We start from the raw sequence: 21,194 nt of genomic DNA, 5'->3' as shown, positions 1-21,194 counted from the left end.
ATAATGTTCATCCCTGTGACACCACCCCGGTACCACCATCAGCCCATCAGAGAACCACATGAGCAGATCACATACCCTGGACCCTCACCTCCCTCACCAGGCCTTTAAAGATGCTTTCTTGAGAAACCCTTTAGGGAGTCCAGGTGTTCTGAGCACCTAGCTTTCCTGGACTCTTTGCTGGGCACCTGCAATAAACGCTCCTTTCCTTCTTTACAACCTGGTATCAGTAAATCAACTTTACTGCACTCAGAGGAATGGACCGAGTTTGGTTCAGTAATGAGTTAAGTTCTGGAGATTGCAGTCTTGGGAAAGTAGAGGGAACACAGCAAGCCAGAAGCCTCAAGCAGTCTCAGAGAAGTAAAGCATTTTATAGTTTAAGGGAACATGAGCATAAATGTTATATTTTCTAAGTACATGTACATCTCAGTTCAGTTCAGTCGCTCAGTTGTGTCCTACTCTTTGTGACTCCGTGGACTGCAGCACGCCAGGCCTCCCTGTCCATCACCAACTCCCGGAGTTTACTCAAACTCAGGTCCGTTGAGTCAGTGAGGCCATCCAACCATCTCATCCTCTGTCGTCCCCTTCTCCTCCTGCCCTCAATCTTTCCCAGCATCAGGATCTTTTCAAATGAGTCAGCTCTCTGCATCAGGTGGCCAAAGTATTGGAGTTTCAGTTTCAACATCAGTCCCTCCAATGAACACCCAGGACTGATCTCCCTTAGGATGGACTGGTTGGATCTCCTTGCAATCCAAGGGGCTCTCAAGAGTCTTCTCCAACACCACAGTTCAAAAGCATCAATTCTTCGGCACTTAGCTTTCTTTATAGTTCAACTCTCACATCCATATATGACTACTGGAAAAACCATAGCCTTGACTAGATGGACCTTTGTTGGCAAAGTAATGTCTCTGCTTTTTAACATGCTGTCTAGTTTGGTCATAACTTTTCTTCCAAGGGGTAAATGTCTTTTACTTTCATGGCTGCAGTCTCCATCTGCAGTGATTTTGGAGCCCCCAAAAATAAAGCCTGTCACTGTTTCCACTGTTTCCCAATCTATTTGCCATGAATTGATGGGACCAGATGCCATGATCTTAGTTTTCTGAATGTTGAGTTTTAAGCCAACTTTTTCACTGTCCTCTCACTTTCAAGAGGCTCTATGACCACTTATTACATTCACGAGTCTATACGTGCACATGTGTACATGCACAAAGACACATATATTAAAGACAGGCTGACACTGAGCGTCTCTGTCACATCCATAATGCTTAGAAGACCCCAGACAATCCCCTCTGAGGAATCACAGAGTCTCAATCACCATGATCTCTAAATATTGTGAATTGATACAGAACATCTTCTTAACCAGAGGCTCAGGGTCACAGGAAAAGGATGAAGGGTGGGTGCTGACAATGCCAAGGCTCCAGGAGGTGAAGATTCAATAGAGACCAAGAACAGCCCTTGAGAAGTCCCGCTGAGACCCCCTGGAGGGGTGTGAGCTAATCCTGGCTCAAGGATGCTAACCCCAGGGCGCCCTCTGGTGGAGCTTAGCAGCTATTGCCAGTGTGGACCTGAGTGAGGTCAGAAGCAGGACCATCCTTTCTCTTGTTTGAGAGCTCATATGCCCCTTCCCTGCCATGCCTCCAGCTCCTCACAAACACAAAGGACTCCACCCCTGCCTTCTCGACCCAGGAGAGTCAAGATTGTTAGGAGAACCTCAAAGAAAGATATTTCACTGCCTCCCTGGCAAGTCATTCAATCACTCTTTTTTTCCCCCTAGAGCTCTGTCCCTACCTTTCTGATGCAGAGGTAAGGATACCTGTGGGGATTCAGCCAGGTGAGCAGCCAGAGACTGCTGCTGTTCATTCGCAGACTTGTGCTGAGCCCAGGAGGAGCTGGGCCCTGGGTTTGAAGTCCAGCACTCACAGCCCAGGCTGTGTCCTGACCCTCAGCTGTCCTCACCCACGCAGCCATCACAGCTGGGAGACCCGTGCTGCTTTACCGATGGGCCAGCTGAAGCACAGAGGGGCCACACGGCCTGCAAGTGCTCCTGGCGGGTGAGCCCAGAATGCCTGGCTCCAGAGCCTATATTGCTAAATACCATACTGTGCTAGATACAGACATACAGCACATGCCTCACTTACAGAGAACTGAAGTCTGGTGGGTGTACTCCCGAAACTCACTATTCTTTCAAAGTGGGGGCGAGCAATCCCACAGAAGGACATACACCCTGAGAAGATCATAATTCAAAATGACACATGTACCTCAGTGTTCACTGCAGCACTGTTTATAGTAGCCGAGACGTGGAAGAAACCTAGATGTCCACTGACAGCAGATGAATGGATAAAGAAGTTGTGGTACATATATACAATGGAATATTCCATTCCATACAGTGGAATATTACTCAGCCTGGATCATTTGTAGAGACATGGATGGACCTAGAGTCTGTCACACAGAGTAATCAGAAGGAGAAAAACATAGACAACTGCTTTCAGCTGATTTATTAGATCCAAGAAAACTGTATGTAAATTAAGTTATACTTTCCTGGTGAATATGGCAAGGAAGGAATCTATAGGTTTCTGAAAAAGGAGTCTCAGAAGACCAACAACATCTTTGGTCAAAAAGTAAGAAACTCACTGGGAGAATTCAATGCACAAGGCCCCGGGGCAGTGCACACCACATGCTTTGAGTTTGCTGTTTCTGCTGTAGCAGCCACACCCATCACAACCTTGGTCCTCTGTGACAGGCGTCTGATCACCAGTTCTTGCAGCGGATTAGTGACCTGAGACAAGAACAAATCAGCTGAAGGAGAGAAACATAAACCATCACATCGGGCTGTTGGCAGAGATTCTGCTGCCCGTGGTTCAGAGGCCAGATGGCAAGGGATAGAAAAGGGCTCTGCGGGTGGACACAGTGCTGAGACCCATGCGGGCCAGGCAGTAACACACACACACACGTATCAGGGCTCCAAGCACCCCTTGGTCACCTGGCGACCCTCATCCTGCCAGACAGCTGGAGACCTGCCTGTTCTTTTCAGGCTGAGGAGGAGCGGGCATAGGGCCAGCTGGGCTTGGGCAGCCAGACGCCAGAACTGGTCTCAGATACAGTGGGGACTTAGCTCCTCATACGATTCAATTCATGTCTCTCTCACCCTGGTGAACAGGATCCACTATCCCATCGTAGGAGACAAATCAAAGAGACTAATGTCTCTGTGCTTTTCCTCCTTGATAGACATAGGTATAGACATAGATACATGTACAGACATAGGTATAGACATAGATACATGTATAGATATAGGTATAGACATAGATACATGTACAGACAGGTATATGTAGATATACACATGGGCTTCTCAGGTGGCTCAGCAGTAAAAGAATCCATCTGCCAATGCAGGAGGAGATGTTAGAGATGCTGGTTTGATCCCTGGGTTGGGGAGACCCCCTGGAGAAGGAAATGGCAACCCACTTCAGTATTCTTGCCTAGAAAATTCCATGGACAGAGGAGCCTGGTGGGCTACAGATCATGGGGTTGCAAAGAGTCATACATGATTGTGTGTGCACGTGCACACACACGCACGTGCGCACGCGCGCGCGCACACACACACACACACACACACACACACACACACAGAGATAATCATGTAGGAGTGAACTCAGAACAGAAGTTGATTCTAAAACCTCAGTTTAGGGGCCAAGGGAAGTTTGCTCTCCACCCAGATAGTCATCACCCTCCACATCCACAGGTTCCCCATTCATGGATTCAACCAACTGTAGATTTAAAATATTTTGCAAAAAAAATAGGCCAGGAACCTTAAAAAAATGAAACTTGAATTTTGCACATGCTGACAATTATTTAAACAGAATTTACACTGTATTTACAGCTATTTAGAGCTCATTATTTTAGGTGTTATAAGTGATCTAGAGATGATTTAAAGTATACAGAAGGACGTGTTTATACACAGTAGAGCAGAAGGACCCCGGGCTCACTTCCTCTCACGAGCACACCAAAAATCACAATTATCTGCAGAACAACCACAGATGAGAGAGACCAGAAGGGTTCAGTAAAATCTGATCATTACCAGATGAGTAAAGTCCCATGGACTTGCAAGGAGATCAAACCAGTAAGTCCTCAAGAAAATCAACCCTGAATATTATTGGAGGGACAGATGCTGAAACTGAAGCTCCAATATTTTGGCCATGTGATGCAAAGAACCAATTCATCGGAAAAGACCCTGATGCTGGGAAAGATTCAGGGCAGGAGAAGGGGGCAACAGAGGATAAGAGAGTTGGATGGCATCACCAACTCAACGGACATGAGTTCGAGCAAACTCTGAGAGATAGTGGAGGGCAGAGGAGCCTGGTGTGCTGCAGTCCATGGGGTCGCAGAGTCGGACACAACTGAGTGACTGAACCACAATGGCTGAATGAAGTGAGAAATTTAACCCTGATGAAGACCTAAATTATGAGATCACAGGTTTCAAATAAAAGGAAGAGTTTTGGGGGGATGGAGACCTAGAATTACTCTGTTGTAGATTTCAAAAGATGTGACCTACAGCGTTAAATAAAAAAGAAAGAAAGAAAGGGAACTTCCCCGGTGGTCCAGTGGTTAAGACTCTGAGCTTCCAATGCAGGGGGCTCAGGTTTGACCTCTAGTCCCTGGTCAGGGAACTAAGATCCCACATGCTGCATGGCCAATAAAGAAAAGAAAGATAGAAAAAAAGAGAAGCTAGCGACCCCCTCATGGACTTAGACATGGCCTTCTCCCTAAGGAGGACCGTGAGAGAGGAAAAGCTGGGTGAAATCAGAAGTGGCCTGGGTGTGAGACAGCTGGTCCTCCTCTGTTCCCTTGGACGCTGGCATCCTTCAAAATGCCTCCTGGGCCTCAGATCACTTCCTACGCTTAACTTAGGTGGGCTTGTTCCTTCCAGGACTTCCAGGGCTCAGACAACCTCTAATCCAAACATGACCTTCGAGTCTCTATCTCTGGTCCTGCTCTTCCCCTTGAGCTCCACCACCAACCAGAGGAGAGTCTTTTAAAAGGCAATGTATCAAGATCAGACTTAATTATCTCCTTGTCTTCATTAGTCAGGACTCTCGGTTGCTAGTGTCAGAAACCCAATAAGAACTACCTTCAGCAGAAAGGGTAATTTATGGGTTCATGTTAACCAAACTGTAGGACAGGAGGGGATGAAATTAACTCCAGGGATGTCTGGAACCAGAGGCTGAAAGACCACCAGAACTAACTTCCTTCTGGGCCTCACATCTGTGTCTCTGCCAAGGTTAAACTTTTTTCTACTGAAGGCCATTTTTTTTTCCCCAAATAGTAGAGACATAACCATTAGCATCGCTAAATTTGCAACTTGACAGATTCACCATCAGGAAAAAAAAAAACCAGCTCTTTCCCTTAGTGACGATTCAAAATTCAGAATTATCAGGGGAGGTCTCAGATTGGGGTCACATGCCCGTATGCTGATCAAACACTCCAGACAGGGTGATATGATAATATGACTGAACTACCTTGTATCTGGTATCCACCCTTAGATCAATCATTATAGCTAAGGAGATGGCTTTTTATTAAATGTTTTATTATTTTTAAATTTACATTTAAAAGGCAGTTCTTGGGAAGGCTGACATATTGAAGTTGGGGCAGGGGAGAACAGGTACGTCCAGGTGTGTCTGCTGTTCCCAGGAGATGGGAGCTGCGCCAGGTGAATAAAACATTGATGTCCGCCGCGTTCTCCAAGGATGCTCTGTGCACTGGACTCTTTTTCTGAGGCCACATGTGCGACTGGTGGGGTCTCAAACCTCGGCATTGGGAGCACAGAGCCTTGATCACCAGACCTCCAGGGAATTCCTTGTGCCTGTATTCCTGATCTCCACCCACAACATGTCAATGTATCCAGTCTCGCCGACCATGCCTCAGCTTCCTAAGAACTTTGGTCAGTTTCCCAAACAAAATCCAACCTCCTTCACTTAGAACACGAAGCCCCTCCCTCCCTGGCCCGAGCCCTCTCTCCGCCACATCCCCTGTGATTCAGCTGTCCCACTCTGCTTCCTGATTAAGCACATGGGGCTGCCACGCCCACACACTGCCCCTCAGACACAGACCACCTCCGCCCCTTCCAGCCCCGTACATTCGCCCGAGCTCATGTCTGCCTGGACTGGACTGTCCTTTCCCACTTGGTCAGCTGTATACCTTCCTTCATGGGAAAAAAAACCCTGATGCTAGGAAAGACTGAAGGCAGGAGGAGAGGGGGGAGACAGAGGATGAGACGGTTGGATGGCATCACCAACTCAATGGACATGAATTAGAGCAATCTCCAGGAGATACTGAAGGACAGAGAAGCCTGGCGTGCTGCAGTCCATGGGGTTGCGAAGAGTTGGACATGACTGAGCAACTGAACAAGATGAAGGTAGGAAGTGGCCTTACCCTCAAGTTAAATCCACCTGCTCTCCAGGCACATCTGACACCTTTGTATATCCCAGGATGTGTGAGTTCATCTCTCTGATCAGTACTTATCACACGGAGTTATCATTCACTTGTTGACCCATGTATCTCTTCACTTGACCAAGAGACCTCAGAAGGTGAGGACCACACGTTCTTCATCTTTCAAGTTGGTCCTAGCACCAGCCTGGTAGGTGAATGAATGGCTATCCCCTGGCATACAGTGGATGACCAATCGATGTTTTTTTTTTCATTTTTTTTTTATTGAAGTATAGTTGATTTACAGTGTTTTGTTAATTATTACTGTATGGCAAAGTGATTCAGTTATACATATATAGCAGTCTTTTTTCATATATTCTTTTCCATTATGGTTTATCATAGGACATCGAATAGAATTCTCTCTGCTGGACAGTCAGACCTTGTTGTGATGTTTAACGACTAAAGCAACAATCAACAGTTTCTAATGTTGAACATTCATTTGGTAGTTTTAATAACTGAAGCCTCATATTACCAAAACTTCTTAGTTCTTTTTATTCTCTTTAGGATGTGAGTGAATTAAAGGCTAATGAGTGGGTGGGTTTGGTTTCATTACTTCCACCCCAAATACTTTATTCAGATTTGCCAAAGTGAAAATCACTCAGTTGTGTCTTTGCAACCCCACGGACTACACAGTCCATGGAATTCTCCAGGCCAGAATAGGGGAGTGGGTAGCCTTTCCCTTCTCCGGGGAATCTTCTCAACCCAGGGACTGAACCCAGGTCTCCCGCATTGCAGGCAGATTCTTTACCAGCTGAGCCACCAGGGAAGCCCAAATGCTACTGCAATAATCACCGCCCCATACTGCTGTGTATTTCTGAAGCTTCTTCACTGCCATATTAGTCCAGAAAGTACATAGATTTTGATCTTCCCTGAGTTCCAAAGTGCACACTGTGCCACTGGCAGGTAAGTGAACCATAAACCTGTGGCACTGGCTACAGGCACTGGCTACTAAATAATGCAAATGCCTGGTTTCCCATCCTGAGTTTCTCCCCTTGATTAGCAGCTTCCAAATAGCTATGATGTGTAAATTGTTATCATGATGAAGGGCATTTATTTTTGAGTGATCTAACTTTGCATGTGCATAAGAGTTGATTCGAGGTGAACGCCCCTCCATCTCACTTCAGTGCAATTTGCTTTCTCTTGTAGAAGACCAAGGCATGAAGTCAGCCTCTTGGGATGCAACCGTATTCTCTCTGCTCTAGGTGGGGATTTACCACCCTGGGTTGTGCCAGCTACCTTATCCTGCATGACCTCAGTCACTGGGGGAAATTCCTCAAAATCTAGAGCCCCCCTGAGGTTCTTGCCTGCCCGTGGATGGCAGACAACCTGTGTGACAGTAGAACACACTCCTGGTGCTATCATTCCTCTTATTACAATGGACCAGACCCTCAAAGGTCATCCGGCAAGAGGGTCCACATTCTCTCAAGCAGCTCTGGCTACACTGTAAACACCCTCGCTCTCTGCTACTTCGTCCTTTATTTCAATATATGCTGCTTCTTATTTGGTGTTCTGTCTACTTGTCTTTTTATGGTCCACGTCTGATGCTAAGCCGGAGAGCTGTGAACATAAACTGCTTTGCAGAGGTGACCTTGCTTTTATTTTCAACAGCTTTGAGAGAGTGGGAGCTGTGTTTCACAGAAGACAGGAGCCGGAAGGGGCCTTCGACCACCCCCTTGTTCTACAGCCACGGAGCTGAGCCCCAGGGGGAGGAAGTGGCCTGCCAAGGTCGGGGAAGAGCCAAGATGAGACCTGGGTTAATGCAGATGACTCTAAAACCAACAAAGAGACATGCCAGTATTGAAGGCAACGAGCTAGGTTCTGCCAGAAGAAAAGAGAAGAAAATGGTTCAGATGGTACGGAATCTGCCTACAATGCAGGAGACCTGGGTTCAATCCCCTGGGTCGGGAAGATCCCCTGGAGAAGGGAATGGCAACCCACTTCAGAATTCTTGCCTGGAGAATCCCATGGACAGAGGAGCCTGGAGGGCTACAGTCCACGGGGTCGCCAAGAGTCGGACACGACTGAGTGACTAAAGGACTGAGGACCTGAGAGCAGACCACGGTCACCTAGGAAAGCCAAAGCATTAAGAGCTACTGCTGCCATCGTTGACGATGAAAGTATACGAAGCCTTCTCAACAGAGCCCTCGGGCTGGAAGGAATGTCTGAAATCCTGCTACCCTGGCGCACCCCGCGCTCTGCCCCAGCACGCCGGGGCTGTCTGGAAGTGGGCTGGCATCCAGATCACAGATGGATTCTTCCCGTGCTGCTTGGCCCATTTGTGCCTTAGTTCTCCTCGCCTGCATCTCATGCTCTCAAGCTCTTTGAGAGGCGAAGGTCTGTGCTGGGCTCTGACTCTGGCTCCGCAAGGTCACTTCTCCCAGACCTTCTGGGCCTCCACCTTGGCCCAAAGGGATGGACGCGCACCTCTGGGAAGAACTCAGCCAGCCATAAAACCGGGCCCCAGCGTGGAGCTGCCAACATACGTCAGACACTGTGTCGAGCGCCTTCACATGCCCAGTCTCTGATAACTTACAACAGCATTAGAAGCCAAAGAGGTCTTCCTTGGTGGTCCTGGTAGTTAGGGATCCACCTGCCAGTGCAGGGGACACAGGTCTGACCCCTGGTCCAGGACAATTCCACATGCCGAGGGGGCAACTAAGCCCAAGCACCCAAATTACTGAAGCTGGTGTGCCCTAGAGCCCATGCTCCTCAATAAGAGAGGCCGTGCTCCTCAGTAAGAGAGGCCACTTCAATGAGAAGCCCACGGACCACCTGAGCACAGCCCCCACTCGTGGCAACCAGAGAAAGCCCATGTGGCAATGAAGACCCAGCACAGTCAAAAATAAATAAAAATAAATAAATACACAAATCTGAAAAAAAGAGCAGCAGCAGCTCGGAGGAGCTGGGTGACTTCCCCCAGGCACGTGGTTAGAAAGGGGCTAAGCTGGGTCTGTCACACAGGGTGGTCTGACTCTGAGACCTGTATTTTCTATGACAGCACACTGCTTTACAAACAGAAAATGCTAAACCCATGACACGTATATTTTTTAAATGCTAATCTCATAATACATAGTTGTTTTTTTTTTTTTCAATGGAGGGTATCAGTGCCAAGCTCAGGCAACGACGGCCACGTTACAACAAAGAGGCAGGAAAAGCCAGATCACTGGCCGGGTGACCACAAAGCCTGTGTCTGGGGTCTCCGCCAGCTCTGACCCTGACACGTGACCGCGGGAGTCGGCCTCCTGTCCTCACAGCGACAGGTTATTACCTAACCCTCCACCCCACCTCCATTTCACAGGGACAGTGTGCCTTTAAAAGGACAGTTTGCCTTTTAAAACTCCGCAGTGCAGCAGGTTCAATTCCTCGCACTTTGAGAGAGGGATTTCAGAAAGGGGTGTTGTGGGAGTTCCCTGGGGGCCCAGTGGCTAAGACTCTGCACTCCCAATGCAGGCGTGGGTTTGATCTCTGGTCAGGGAACTAGGTCTCACATGCCACAACTAAGACCCAGTGTGGCCAAATAAGTAAATAAATAATATTCAAAATTTTAAAAGAAATACGTGTTGATATGTCAAAGATTCCCATTTTAAGCTAAGTTTAAGGCCCAACTTTTGGACACACGTTTGGTAAAGAACATAGTGTATGCAGAATGTCCTAAGGTGCTGACTTTGCAATGGAGTAAGGCAAGAAAGAAGTTACAGGATGAGAGATGGTGATTTTACTGAATTTGATGACTGGAGAGGGAAGCTTTGAAGAGTTAACTATTTTTGTCTTTATGGACTCAGAAAGTACTCTGAAATTACTTGCTGGGTGACATAAAATTTCATATGAGAAAATAAAATAAAGATTCAGTGATGGGATGGGAAAAGGTTATCTGGGCAAATCTTTTAGAGGTTAGATGTGCTGTGCTGAGCAGCTTCAGTTGTGTCGGACTCTTGGCGACCCCATGGACTATAGCCCACCAGGCTCCTCTGTCCATGGGATTCTCCAGGCAAGAATACTGGAGTGGGTTGCCATTCCCTCCTCCAGGGGATCTTCCCAACCCAGGGATCAAACCTGGGTCTCCTGCATTACAGGCAGATTCTTTACTGACTGAGCCACTGTTGGACATGATGCCAATTAAAAAAAAAAAAAAGAATGGGACAAAGAAATTTTTCCCCCAGCCCTTCCGAGGACAGGCTTCAGACATAATATCCCATCACACTGTTTTGGTGGTATCTAAAACAGAAGAGAAGGTGTGTATGTTTTAAAGAACCTGATGTAGGGAGTTCTTGCATTGTGTGCTTCAAACAAAAAGCAATTGCTTTAAAAAGAAATAAACAAAACCTGTTAAGAGGTTACTGTTCGAAAGGGGCTCACTTCTCCCAGCAATTATTACAAAAGGGATGAATGCAGGCCCGTATGGACTTGAGCAGAGGAGACCAGAAACTTTCTGGGGGGTCCTTTCCCCCTGTTCTCCAGTTGAGCGCTGGGAGCGCAGCGCCTGACTTTGCTGTGCGCGGTCTGGGTGAGATGCTGCCCTCTAGTGTCCACTGCTTACAATAGCATGTAATGTGATGGACGTGAGCTTGAGCAAGCTCTGGGAGTTGGTGATGGACAGGGAAGCCTGGCGTGCTGAAGTTCATGGGCTCGCAAAGAGTCGGACTCGACGGAGCGACTGAGCTGAACTCTAAGGTGGTCTCTGACCTCCAGACAAACACAATCACCCTACAGAGCAAAGCCATTCAGAGAGGTCAATCACCATTAAGGAGTTCGATGAATTAAAATCGTCCTCTGAGAAAACTACGAGAGGAGCGCGCACAGCGCTGAGCTGTGAGGGTGTCGAGTTCCCTTACCCCTCCTGACTGTGGACCACACGTGGATACAGCATGGAACACGCACAGAGCACCTAGCCCCCGGGCCCTTCCTGGGCAGACACAGTCCAAGGGGTGCAAGGAACGGGGAGCGGTGGCAGGTCCAACCTTCACACTGAGTTCCTAACCCTGCCTCGTGGGAGCAGGGGTTTGGGAGTTCCAGGCAGGATGGAAAACTTCTTGGTGGCAAGCTGATGAGCAAAATAGACTGACACAGACGGTCTTTCAGTCTTAACTTGTGACTTGGAGCTCCTTGAAGGAAGGCCGGGTTTTCACCGCTGTATCTTGCCTGGCACATTGTCCATATAGATACTCAGCTATTGTTTTGTTGCATGAATGAATACGTTCACTTACAATTTCTCTTGAGGAAGAAAAAACTAGTTCAAATAAATAATTAATGGGTCAAGAGAGAGAGAGCAGCTTCTGACATTCAGAAAGTGGCCATAAACTTGCAGTGGGGTCGCAAAGAGTCAGACATGATTGAGCGACTGAACTGAACTGATAAACCTGCAGAATACCAACCTCAGGAGAGGTTATGAGGAGACACTGGCTAGATGAGACAGAGCAAGTTCACTCCATAACTGTGTCTAAGCACAGATAAAAATAAGGTCAGTGAGCCACCCACGGAATGCCAAACCACCACCCCTTAGCCGGAAGGAGCATCTGTTGCTCTGTGACCAAGTCCAGCTCATCCTCCGGCCTGTCTTCCTGTCCCACAGATAAGACCCATCGAAATGCCCAGTTGCACACTTGCCTGCATCTTGGCAGCCTCCAATCTCGGGCAGAGCCCCACATCCTTAGAGGCTCCCCCCAAATCCTCAATAAGCCCTTCCTAAGCCCCGCTTGCTGGGACTTCCCATGGCTCCAGGTCTGGACTCTCACTGGCTATAACCCTGATTGTTTAGCTTCAGGGCTGCTTCTGGGGCTGTTTGGCTGAAGGGCACTGACCAAGTAAGTGCTAAGAAGAAAAGAATGCCCGGACTCCGAATGTGGAAACTGTCAGGCTCCCAAGAGCTCTGGGTCTTAATATTAATACCCAATAACCCTTCCTGAGGCATTCTCCTAAGCACTCCAGTCAGCTCATGACAGGAGGTAGGCACTGTTGTTGTTTAGCCACTCCGTCGTGTCTGACTCTTTGCGATCCCCCTAGACTATAGCCTGCCAGGCTCCTCTGTCCATGGGAGTCTTCAGGCAAGAATACTGGAGTGGGTAGCCATTCCCTCCTCCAGGGGATCTTCCCAACCCAGGAAACAAACCCGTGTCTCCTGCATTGGCAAGCGGGTTCTTTACTGCTGAGCCACCGGGGAGGCCTAGGCACTGTTATTATCCCCATTTACAGACAAAGAGGTGCAGCATGAAGAGGTGAAGTAGCCTCTGCCTCTGCAAGGTCAATCAGCTGGCAAAAGATGGAACCAGCGCTCAGCCTGGTTATCTGACCCCAGAGCCCAAGCTTCAGATAGACGGGACTCTGAAGGACTCTGAAGGTAGAAGGAGGAATGTGTGTGCATTTTCTGGGCTAGCAGCGGGAGTGGGGGAGGAAGGCATGAGCAAAGGCCCAAGAACAGGAAAGAGCAACTCTGCATAATCAGCAACTGGATTCCAAGTCGAACAAAAATCTCCGAAACGTCCGCTGATGTCCCGGTCACCACGCAACCCCCTTCCCCACCCCCACCCCCCGCACTGACCTGGCCCCCTGGAGGCCAGACCTCCGAGCCAGATGCAGGCACTGGGGTGACAGATTCTGTTTCTTGAAGTGGCTTGGATCCTGCCATCTTCACTCGAAGGACAAAGAATGTTCCGTTGGCCCACACCCACACCTGGCCCTCATCTCCTGGAACCTGGAGGCATAGCGGGGTGTGGCCAGGCCCAGAGTCCCCCTAACTAGCACATGCCCCTCTTTCTGATCTGTGTGTCCAGACGTCACTTCTCAGGGAAGCCTCCTCTGATCCCCTGGGATTGGCTACATCCTTGGTCACAGGCTGCCAAGCAGCCTTAACGCCCCCTTTACTAAAGCCTGTGACAGTTCAGGACGTCCTCCTGCTGGACCACGAGTCCCACAGGGCTGGGGCTTTGCTGGACTGGGTTGCTGCCTGGCAACTCCCTGGAACTCAGAGACGTGAACTCGAGGGGGACGGACTGAGGGGCGGGAGATTCAGGGAGAAGTAAGTCAATACCTTTCCCTTCCCATCCCAAACCCTTGCCTCTTGGCCCTCAGTCAAGTCAGGTGTTCCTAGAGAAATCAGCCACAGGTTGTTCTTCTACCAAGAGCCCGGTCAGTCCCCAACAAACTTTACCTTCTAAGAAGTGACTGTCCCCCTCTGGTGAGTTATTTAAGGTCACCCGGAGCCAGCGAAGTTAGAAATAAGACTCAGATCAATGTTGCCAAGGTGGTCTTTTTCTTAAACGAATAAAGAGGAGGAACTGGGCCGGACATTGATTCTCCATGACTTCTCTAAGAATGTTCATCAAATACGGACTGAGAATGTCTATTAATTCTGTATGGGACCTGCAGAGACACTCAAGTGTCATGAGCCCTTCAGGACAAGATATTTCTTAAAAAAGGAACAGGAAAACACAAGAAACACCGTCTGGGTTCATGGTTAATACTGCAGAGATGAGCTGAATTCAGCTCTGGGTTGCGACTCTCCTGAGCTGGCTTGAACAGCGGGGTGGGAGCCGGGATCAGCTTGCTGTGTAGCCTCTCGGTGGAGGGCAAAGCACAGCGGAAAAAGCTGCAGACAACACGAGCGTCGTTGGCATATCCCAGCATGTTCCCTTCTCACGAGAAGCCATTAAAAATAAATAAGACCAGTGCTAATTTCTTAGATCCACAGCCACACAGGGAGAAGGTTCAAATAAAAGCCAAGCTCTTAGCCTGCAGGGCTGAGGAACGAAAGCCAGGCAATTAGAGCTGAGAAAACGCTTTACAAAATCTTGCAGCAGGAGGCCAAGCTGAGTCACTTTCAGGAAGGAGCCCTCAGGTGTTAGGAAGAAGACGCCTTCCCACCTGGGATGGGTGGAACACAGCACAGCAGGGGTAGCGGGAGAGGCGGGACAGACCAAACCAACTCCCCAGCCAGCTCCCAGCCTAGTCTGGGAATGATACCCGCTGAGGAATAGTGGGGGTTGGTGATGAGCTGTGAACATCTTCCCCATGGGACTCACCTCTCCCATGGACATCATTCTCGATGACCAGGCAGCCCCTGACAGCCATGTACCTCGTATTTCTTTGAAATGTTCCTCTTTTCCATCAGCAGTGCCCAAGTATTATGATCCAGTGATCCGCGGGAAGTGAAGCAGGATGGCTTCTTTCAGCAAACCTTTCCCTGCATTTAGGGCAAAGGGGTAAAATGAAGCAAAGTCACGTTGCTGAAGCTTCTGATTAAAAATAATTTTTGACAAGGCTTCTATTTTTCTTTTCCTTGCTATCTTTTCATTACCTTCCCTTTTTCACTTTACAAGTACATGGATGTATACTCTCATCTAGAAATGGACTATTTTATGCAAAATACAATGTTTCTTGAAAAATAAATAAAACATCCTTCCCCCGGGGGCCAGAGGGCAGTCTGGGATGGAAGGGTGCCTAGAAACACTCACTATAAGATGGTTTTTAGCACTGTTCTTGGCAACCTGTGTGTGTGTGTGTGTGTGTGTGTGTGTGTGTGTGTTTGCGCACGTGTCGTCCATCAGTCGTGTCTGACTCTTTGCGACTCCATGGACTGCAGCCCACCAGGCTCCTCTGTCCATGGGATTCTCCAGATAAGAATACTGGAGTGGGTTGCCATGCTCTCTTCCAGGGGATCTTCCAAACTCAGGGATCAAACCCAGGTCTCTTGTGTCTCCTGCTGATCCACTTGGGGCAACCTGGGAGGTGACATCAAATACCTGGATAAGCTTAGACACATTTCTGTAAAGATAGCACCTTTCTACATCATCCATTAAAGCTCAGCAGAATTTTCATCATAATGAGTCCCAATAAAAGTCCAATTTAAACAGACTGGGACCTAGCTTCAGCAAACGGAAAACCTGACTTGTTTCCGTGGGTAGGTAGTCTTAGTCATTCTGTTTTGCCTTTCTACCACTCTACAATTAAGGGATCTTTTAACACCTCCCTTTTCGGCCAACAGAAGCCAACAGATTAAGTGAAGTGTCTAACTCACTTCAAAAAGACCTACCCGGGGAGGGGCTGGAGGCTGGTGGACTCAGGAAGCTCGCTCTTCGGGTGAGGGCAGACAGCCTCCTAGGTTCTCCTCTGGGCCAGGAGCCGCCGAGAGTGAGGGCGCCAGGCCCTGGTCTACTTTGGAATTTTCAGTTGCATGGAGTAAATGTTTTCCACCACAGGTTATGTGTTTAGCTGTGGCTTGTGATGATTCAAACCGAGAACAAGAGATTTCCCACACCTGCTAGTGGGTTACGTTAAGAGTTACAGGAAACAAACACCTCAAGAGTCCATTAACTCTGAGCTGAGAACTGAGGTTTAAATAATGCAAGGTGGAAATGAGACACAGACATCGCAGAAAGAAATATATAACATATGCAGCCCTCCATGACCCGCTACAGGGAGCGTTGACTATTCCATGTAGAAAGAGTGTTATTTGTGAGTGCAGAGCGGCTCCCAGGTCTTGACCATCCTCACAGGAACAGTCTAGAAATGAAAGCGACAGTGATACAAAACCTTCTTCTTTGTCACCACAAGATTTAGGAGATTATTTCTTATAAAGACATTTTTTTTTAACCCTGAGGCTGATATTACCAAAGTGATAAAAGAAAAGTTACTATCAGCTGCAGTTTATTCAGGGCAGAATTTTAAAAATCATTTATTCATGAATCTGGAATGGATTCCCTCTCCCCCAACCCCCCACACACACGATGACAAGAGGAAAAGATGGCAAACAGTGGTGTCTGGTCTTATTACACAGTGATGATACAATTCTCAAATCAGTCTGCTGATCACAACAAAGAGGATGCTAACATCAATGAACTCGACACGATCACGTTTAAGAAGTTCATCAAAATCGGGTCTTTCTTATGAAAGAGGATTTGGAGTACGACCTCAGACAAGAATAACAGCACGGTTCTCTCTTACAATGTCTATTTCACGGCACTCTGCCTCCACAGAGGAGCTAGCTAGTGAAGTTCAGAGTTCACTTGGGGGGTTGCCTTGCAAGTTTCAACCTCAGCCTTAGTCTCCTGGAGGTCAGACTGGCTAATGTCCAGAAGTTGTGTGTGTGTGTGTCTGTGTGTGTCTGTGTGTATGTGCACGCATGCACGCATGTAATCAGTCCTGTCTTTCTGTGACCCCCATGGACTATAGACCACCAGACTCCTTTGTCCATGGGATTTTCCAGGCAAGAATACTGGAGAGGGTTGCCATTTCCTTCTCCAGGGGATCTTTCCAAAACCCAGGGATCGAAACCATGTCTCTTGAGTAGCCTGCCAATGAAAGTGAAAGTGAAAGTTGCTCAGTCATGTCCTACTCTTTGCAATCCCATGGACTATACAGTTCATGGAATTCTCCAGGCCAGAATACTGGAGTGGGTAGCCTTTCCCTTCTCCAGGGTGGTCTTCCCAACCCAGGGATCAAACCCAGGTCTCCTGCATTGCAGGCACACTCTTTACTAGCTGAGCCACAAGGGAAGCCCAAGAATACTGAAGTGGGTAGCCTATCCCTTCTCCCGAAGATCTTCCTGACCCAGACATCTAACCCGGGTCTCCTGCATGGCAGGCAGATTCTTTACCAACTGAGATAAAATCTGCCAGTTATTCCATTCAAGCATTGGGGAAGCCATCGAATTAAACTGGAAAAGACAGCCGTGTTGAATTGGGAACTGTCTGAACATCAGTTTGTATGTAAGTAACAAACAGGTAGAAAAAAAAGACTTTCAGCATCTGCCTTCCTTCTGTCTCTGAGGTTGTTTTTGTGGGCGAGTTTGGAGCAGTGGTGAGCCACCTCCCACAATGTAGCAGCCTGCTGACTTTCTCTCCTGTATTTCCATAGTGACTTCCACATGTTTATAAAATGTGTCCTTTCTAAAAACACTAACAGCACTTGCCAAAACCGGCTGTTCGTCTGCACATCAGAGTCAGGAACTCTTTGCTGTCACTTGGCTTCAATGCACTGGACGTACAGCTTCCTGTGTACCAGGTGTCGGTATGCGTGACTGACTCTGTACAGTCACATGCCCTCAGGGCTGCAGCGAGCCTGGGGGAGGTGGCAGCTGAAGAACCACCTCACCTAACCTGCTCCCTATACCTTATTTGTATGACGTCTTTGCAGTTCAAGTGACAGAGCTGAGTGTCCCAGTTGTGAACTTTTACTGGATTTTTCTTAAGAAGTTAAATTACCTTCACTACCTTTCAGCCCAAATTGGGTGAAGGTAATGGAGATGGACGGAGAAGGCAATGGCAACCCACTCCAGTGTTCTTGCCTGGAAAATCCCATGAACGGTGGAGCCTGGTAGGCTGCAGTCCATGGGGTTGCTAAGAGTCGGACACGACTGAGCGACTTCCCTTTCACTTTTCACTTTCATGCATTGGAGAAGGAACTGGCAACCCACTCCAGTGTTCTTGCCTGGAGAATCCCAGGGACAAAGGAGCCTGGTGGGCTTCTGTCTATGGGGTCACACAGAGTCGGACACAACTGAGGCGACTTAGCAGCAGCAGCAGCAGCAATGGAGATAGAATTTAGTACCAAAGTGAGTTTGAAAAAGGTTTTCCAGGAAAGATACCAGTATTCTGGGGATTTCTCTGGTGGTGTGGTGGCAAGACTCTGCTCTTCTAAGGCAGGGGTGTGTGGCTTCAATCCCTAGTCCAAGAACTAAGATTCCACATGCCCTCGAAGTACAGACAGAAAATAAATCAATCAATCTAGGAGTTGACAAAACTCTAAAAAAAAAAAAAAAGAAAAAAAGGATACCAGTGTTCTTCCCCACCCTCAACCCCCCCACCCCGCAGGTATAACCACAGAAAATCAAGGCTGGAAAAACTCTTTTAACAATCATATGACCAAATCCTACACCCAACACCTGAACCTATGTAACATCTCTGCCAAGTTGCTGTCCTGTCTCTGCTAGAATAGCCTTAGGGGCAGGAAGTTCTTCCAACGTCACTTATTCCTCCTTAAAATAGAACAGCCAGGCAGATGGAGCAGGTAAACAAACTTCACTGAGCATGATTATGAATTGTACCTAATTTTTCAAGACAATGAGCAGACTGTCTACTGCTACTCAAAAGAACAAATCAGATTTGTTGCAAGCATCCCAGGCTTTCTGCAATGATTCAAACTGGGGAATTTAGAAGTGTGGGTTTTATATATCATAGCTGAATAGCTGTGCATTTGGTGGGGGGAGGATCGGATTAAAAATCTCTTAGAAGCAATCACTGTAAGGCCCCGAAACAAAGGGAAAGTATGTGCTTGGTGCTAGAGAAGACTCTTGAGGGTCCCTTGGACAGCAAGGAGATCAAGCCAATCAATCCTAAAGGAAATCAACCCTGCATATTCATTGGAAGGACTGATGCTGAAGCTCCAATACTTTGAACACCTGATGTGAAGAGCCCATTCATTGGAAAAGACCCTGATGCTGAGAGAGATTGAGGGCAGAAGGGGGAAACAGAGGATGAGATGGCTGGATGGCATCACTGACTCAATGGACATGAGTTTGAGCAAATTCTGGGAGACAGTGAAGGACAGGGAAGCCTGGCGTCCTGCAGTTCATGGGGTCGCAAAGAGTTGGACATGACTGAGCGACTGAACAACAAGAACATGTGTTGTAAAAAGTAAAATTTCCTTTTGAAGATGCAATAAATACTTTGTGCAGTGAGTCTGGGTACAATAATTGGGGAGCTCTGGGGGATGAGGTGCCTGCTGACTGCAGTCAGTTGGGCTGCAGAAGGCAGAAGAGGTGAGCAAGGCCAGTCATAGCCTGCGGAGACTCTTTGCCTCTCCCAAAGGCATCAGGAGAGGGTATCTTGACTTGATCCTCTCCTTCTGGCCTGCTTGGCAGCACTGCCAATGATTCTTTTGGGTCTGATTTCTCTCAAGTTACTCAGGCTGCTTCAAGGTTTTAAACTGCCTCCCACCCTCCCAAAGACTAACAAAGTAACACATAGATCAGTGGATGATCATTTCAGAATTTGTTTACAAAGGCTCAGTTCCTCTGAACGGACACTTTTATGTCTACATTTTTATTTTTTGATCATATATAGGAATAAGTCTACTTGAACTGAAAACCTTCACCCTGAAGACACACATGTAAACTTTAAAGATGGAGTGACTCAGACGATTCCATTTTGAGCGCCGCCCTTAAATAGCAGTGATATTGCGCTTTAACAGAACATCAGTGACAAACGGAAACAGGACAACAAACCAACCATAGAGTCAGTGTGTCTTTTTATAGAGAGGCCTCTTTCTGCTTCGAAAGGACCAGAGCACTAACACTGAGTGGCTAGATGATCAGTGAGCAGACCTCCCTGCGAAAAAGAATATAGCTCCCTCAACCGCAGAGACTTAGATGTGAAATCAGTAAAAGTCTATCAGGTACTCGGGGTAGATCTGGTTGGCGTCGAACACCACAAAGACCCTGGGATTCCAGGTGTCATCCACGCAGCTGTCATACAAGTTTACATAGCTGCCGTCTTTGGAGGGAGGGCGAATGTATTTGGAGTCTCCGTTTATGTAGTCTCCAATCAGCACTCGGGCGAGAAACATGGATTTGTGTGCTCGGAACAGATGCCGCTGTTGCAGGCTGACCCCGTGGATCTGGAATGTGTTGCCGTGCTTTACGTCATCTTTGCAGAAGCGGCTGGAGTAAGCAGCATCTCGAGCAAAATAGGTTCCTTAGACAAAAAGGGCCCCGGAGAGCCAAGGTTACTCCTAGGAATGTATGAAACACAAGCGAAAATACTGTGATGGCTAGGGGGATAGACACATAGAATCATATAGCCAAAATAGATGTGGAATTCCCTCAACTGTAGGTGTTAAAGAAAAGAACAGAAATCTGTCTGTTGTGGACAGCTGCGATGCAGGCGGCCACTGGGGTATGTGTGTTAGTACAGACCAGTCCCCACCACCAACACCATCCCCATCCCCACCAAAATGCAGCTACTAGACTTGCGTAGTGGTATTCAAAAAGAATATTACAGGGACTTCCCTGGCAGTCCAGTGGTTAAGAGTCCAAGCATCCAAGGCAGGGGGCCTGGGTTGGATCCCTGGTTGGGGAACTAATATCCCACATGCTATGTGGTGTGGCCAAAAAAAAAAAAAAAATCTTATAAAGAAATCCAATATATAAGACAGACACAAGTGGCTTCTGTGATTACAAGTGGCACAACCTGCCTCATAAATGCTGGGACCTCCCTCCCTCTTCTGTTTCCTTCTACCCTTTCCCCACCTGCTACCCACCCATCTAAGCACCCATCACTGGGGAGCACAGTGAACCCACGGGTCTGCACAAATGATTTCAAACCCCAAGAAACCACGTTTCTATTTTACGAGGTGACAGTTCAGTAATATTTTTGGAGATGATAGAACCCCACATCCAGGAAAAGATTTCTGGATAGAATGCGATGCAGCTCACACCCAAACGTTCCAGAAGGACAAGCTCATGGGTCCACTGGCTAAACAGGAATCTCTGTGAAGCGTCTGACTCTTCCAAACTGGTAGGTCTAGGAGGCTGCCCTCAGTAAGGGAATATTTACCCAAAACTTTAGAAATGAATTACAAAGTCCCATATTACCCAAATCCAGTGGGATTTATGTAACACCTTTCTGATCCTCTTACACAGTTAAATAAAGGGGATGGCCTTTTCAGGGAAAGGCCTCTCTTGCTGGAGGGAAGGTACAAAATAAGGACCAAGCAATGTCTGCATACAT

General features: G+C 47.7%; 1 protein-coding gene across 3 annotated transcripts in view; it reads right to left on the bottom strand.

Annotated features, from left to right (window-relative positions):
* Nucleotides 1–15,790: 15,790 nt before the first annotated feature.
* PARP11 (poly(ADP-ribose) polymerase family member 11) overlaps nucleotides 15,791–21,194 on the bottom strand; it is a 32,052-nt gene continuing 26,648 nt past the window's right edge. For all 3 annotated transcript variants that reach the window (XM_065942652.1, XM_065942661.1, XM_065942670.1), the window contains one exon: nucleotides 15,791–20,159. In XM_065942652.1, coding sequence (XP_065798724.1) covers nucleotides 19,843–20,159 — 317 coding nt within the window. In that variant the 3' untranslated portion in view covers nucleotides 15,791–19,842. The remainder of the gene's footprint in view (nucleotides 20,160–21,194) is intronic.

This window comes from Muntiacus reevesi, chromosome 1 (assembly GCF_963930625.1).
Source record: "Muntiacus reevesi chromosome 1, mMunRee1.1, whole genome shotgun sequence".
NCBI classification, from domain to species: domain Eukaryota; kingdom Metazoa; phylum Chordata; class Mammalia; order Artiodactyla; family Cervidae; genus Muntiacus; species Muntiacus reevesi.
This window is presented reverse-complemented; position numbering and strand designations above follow the sequence as displayed.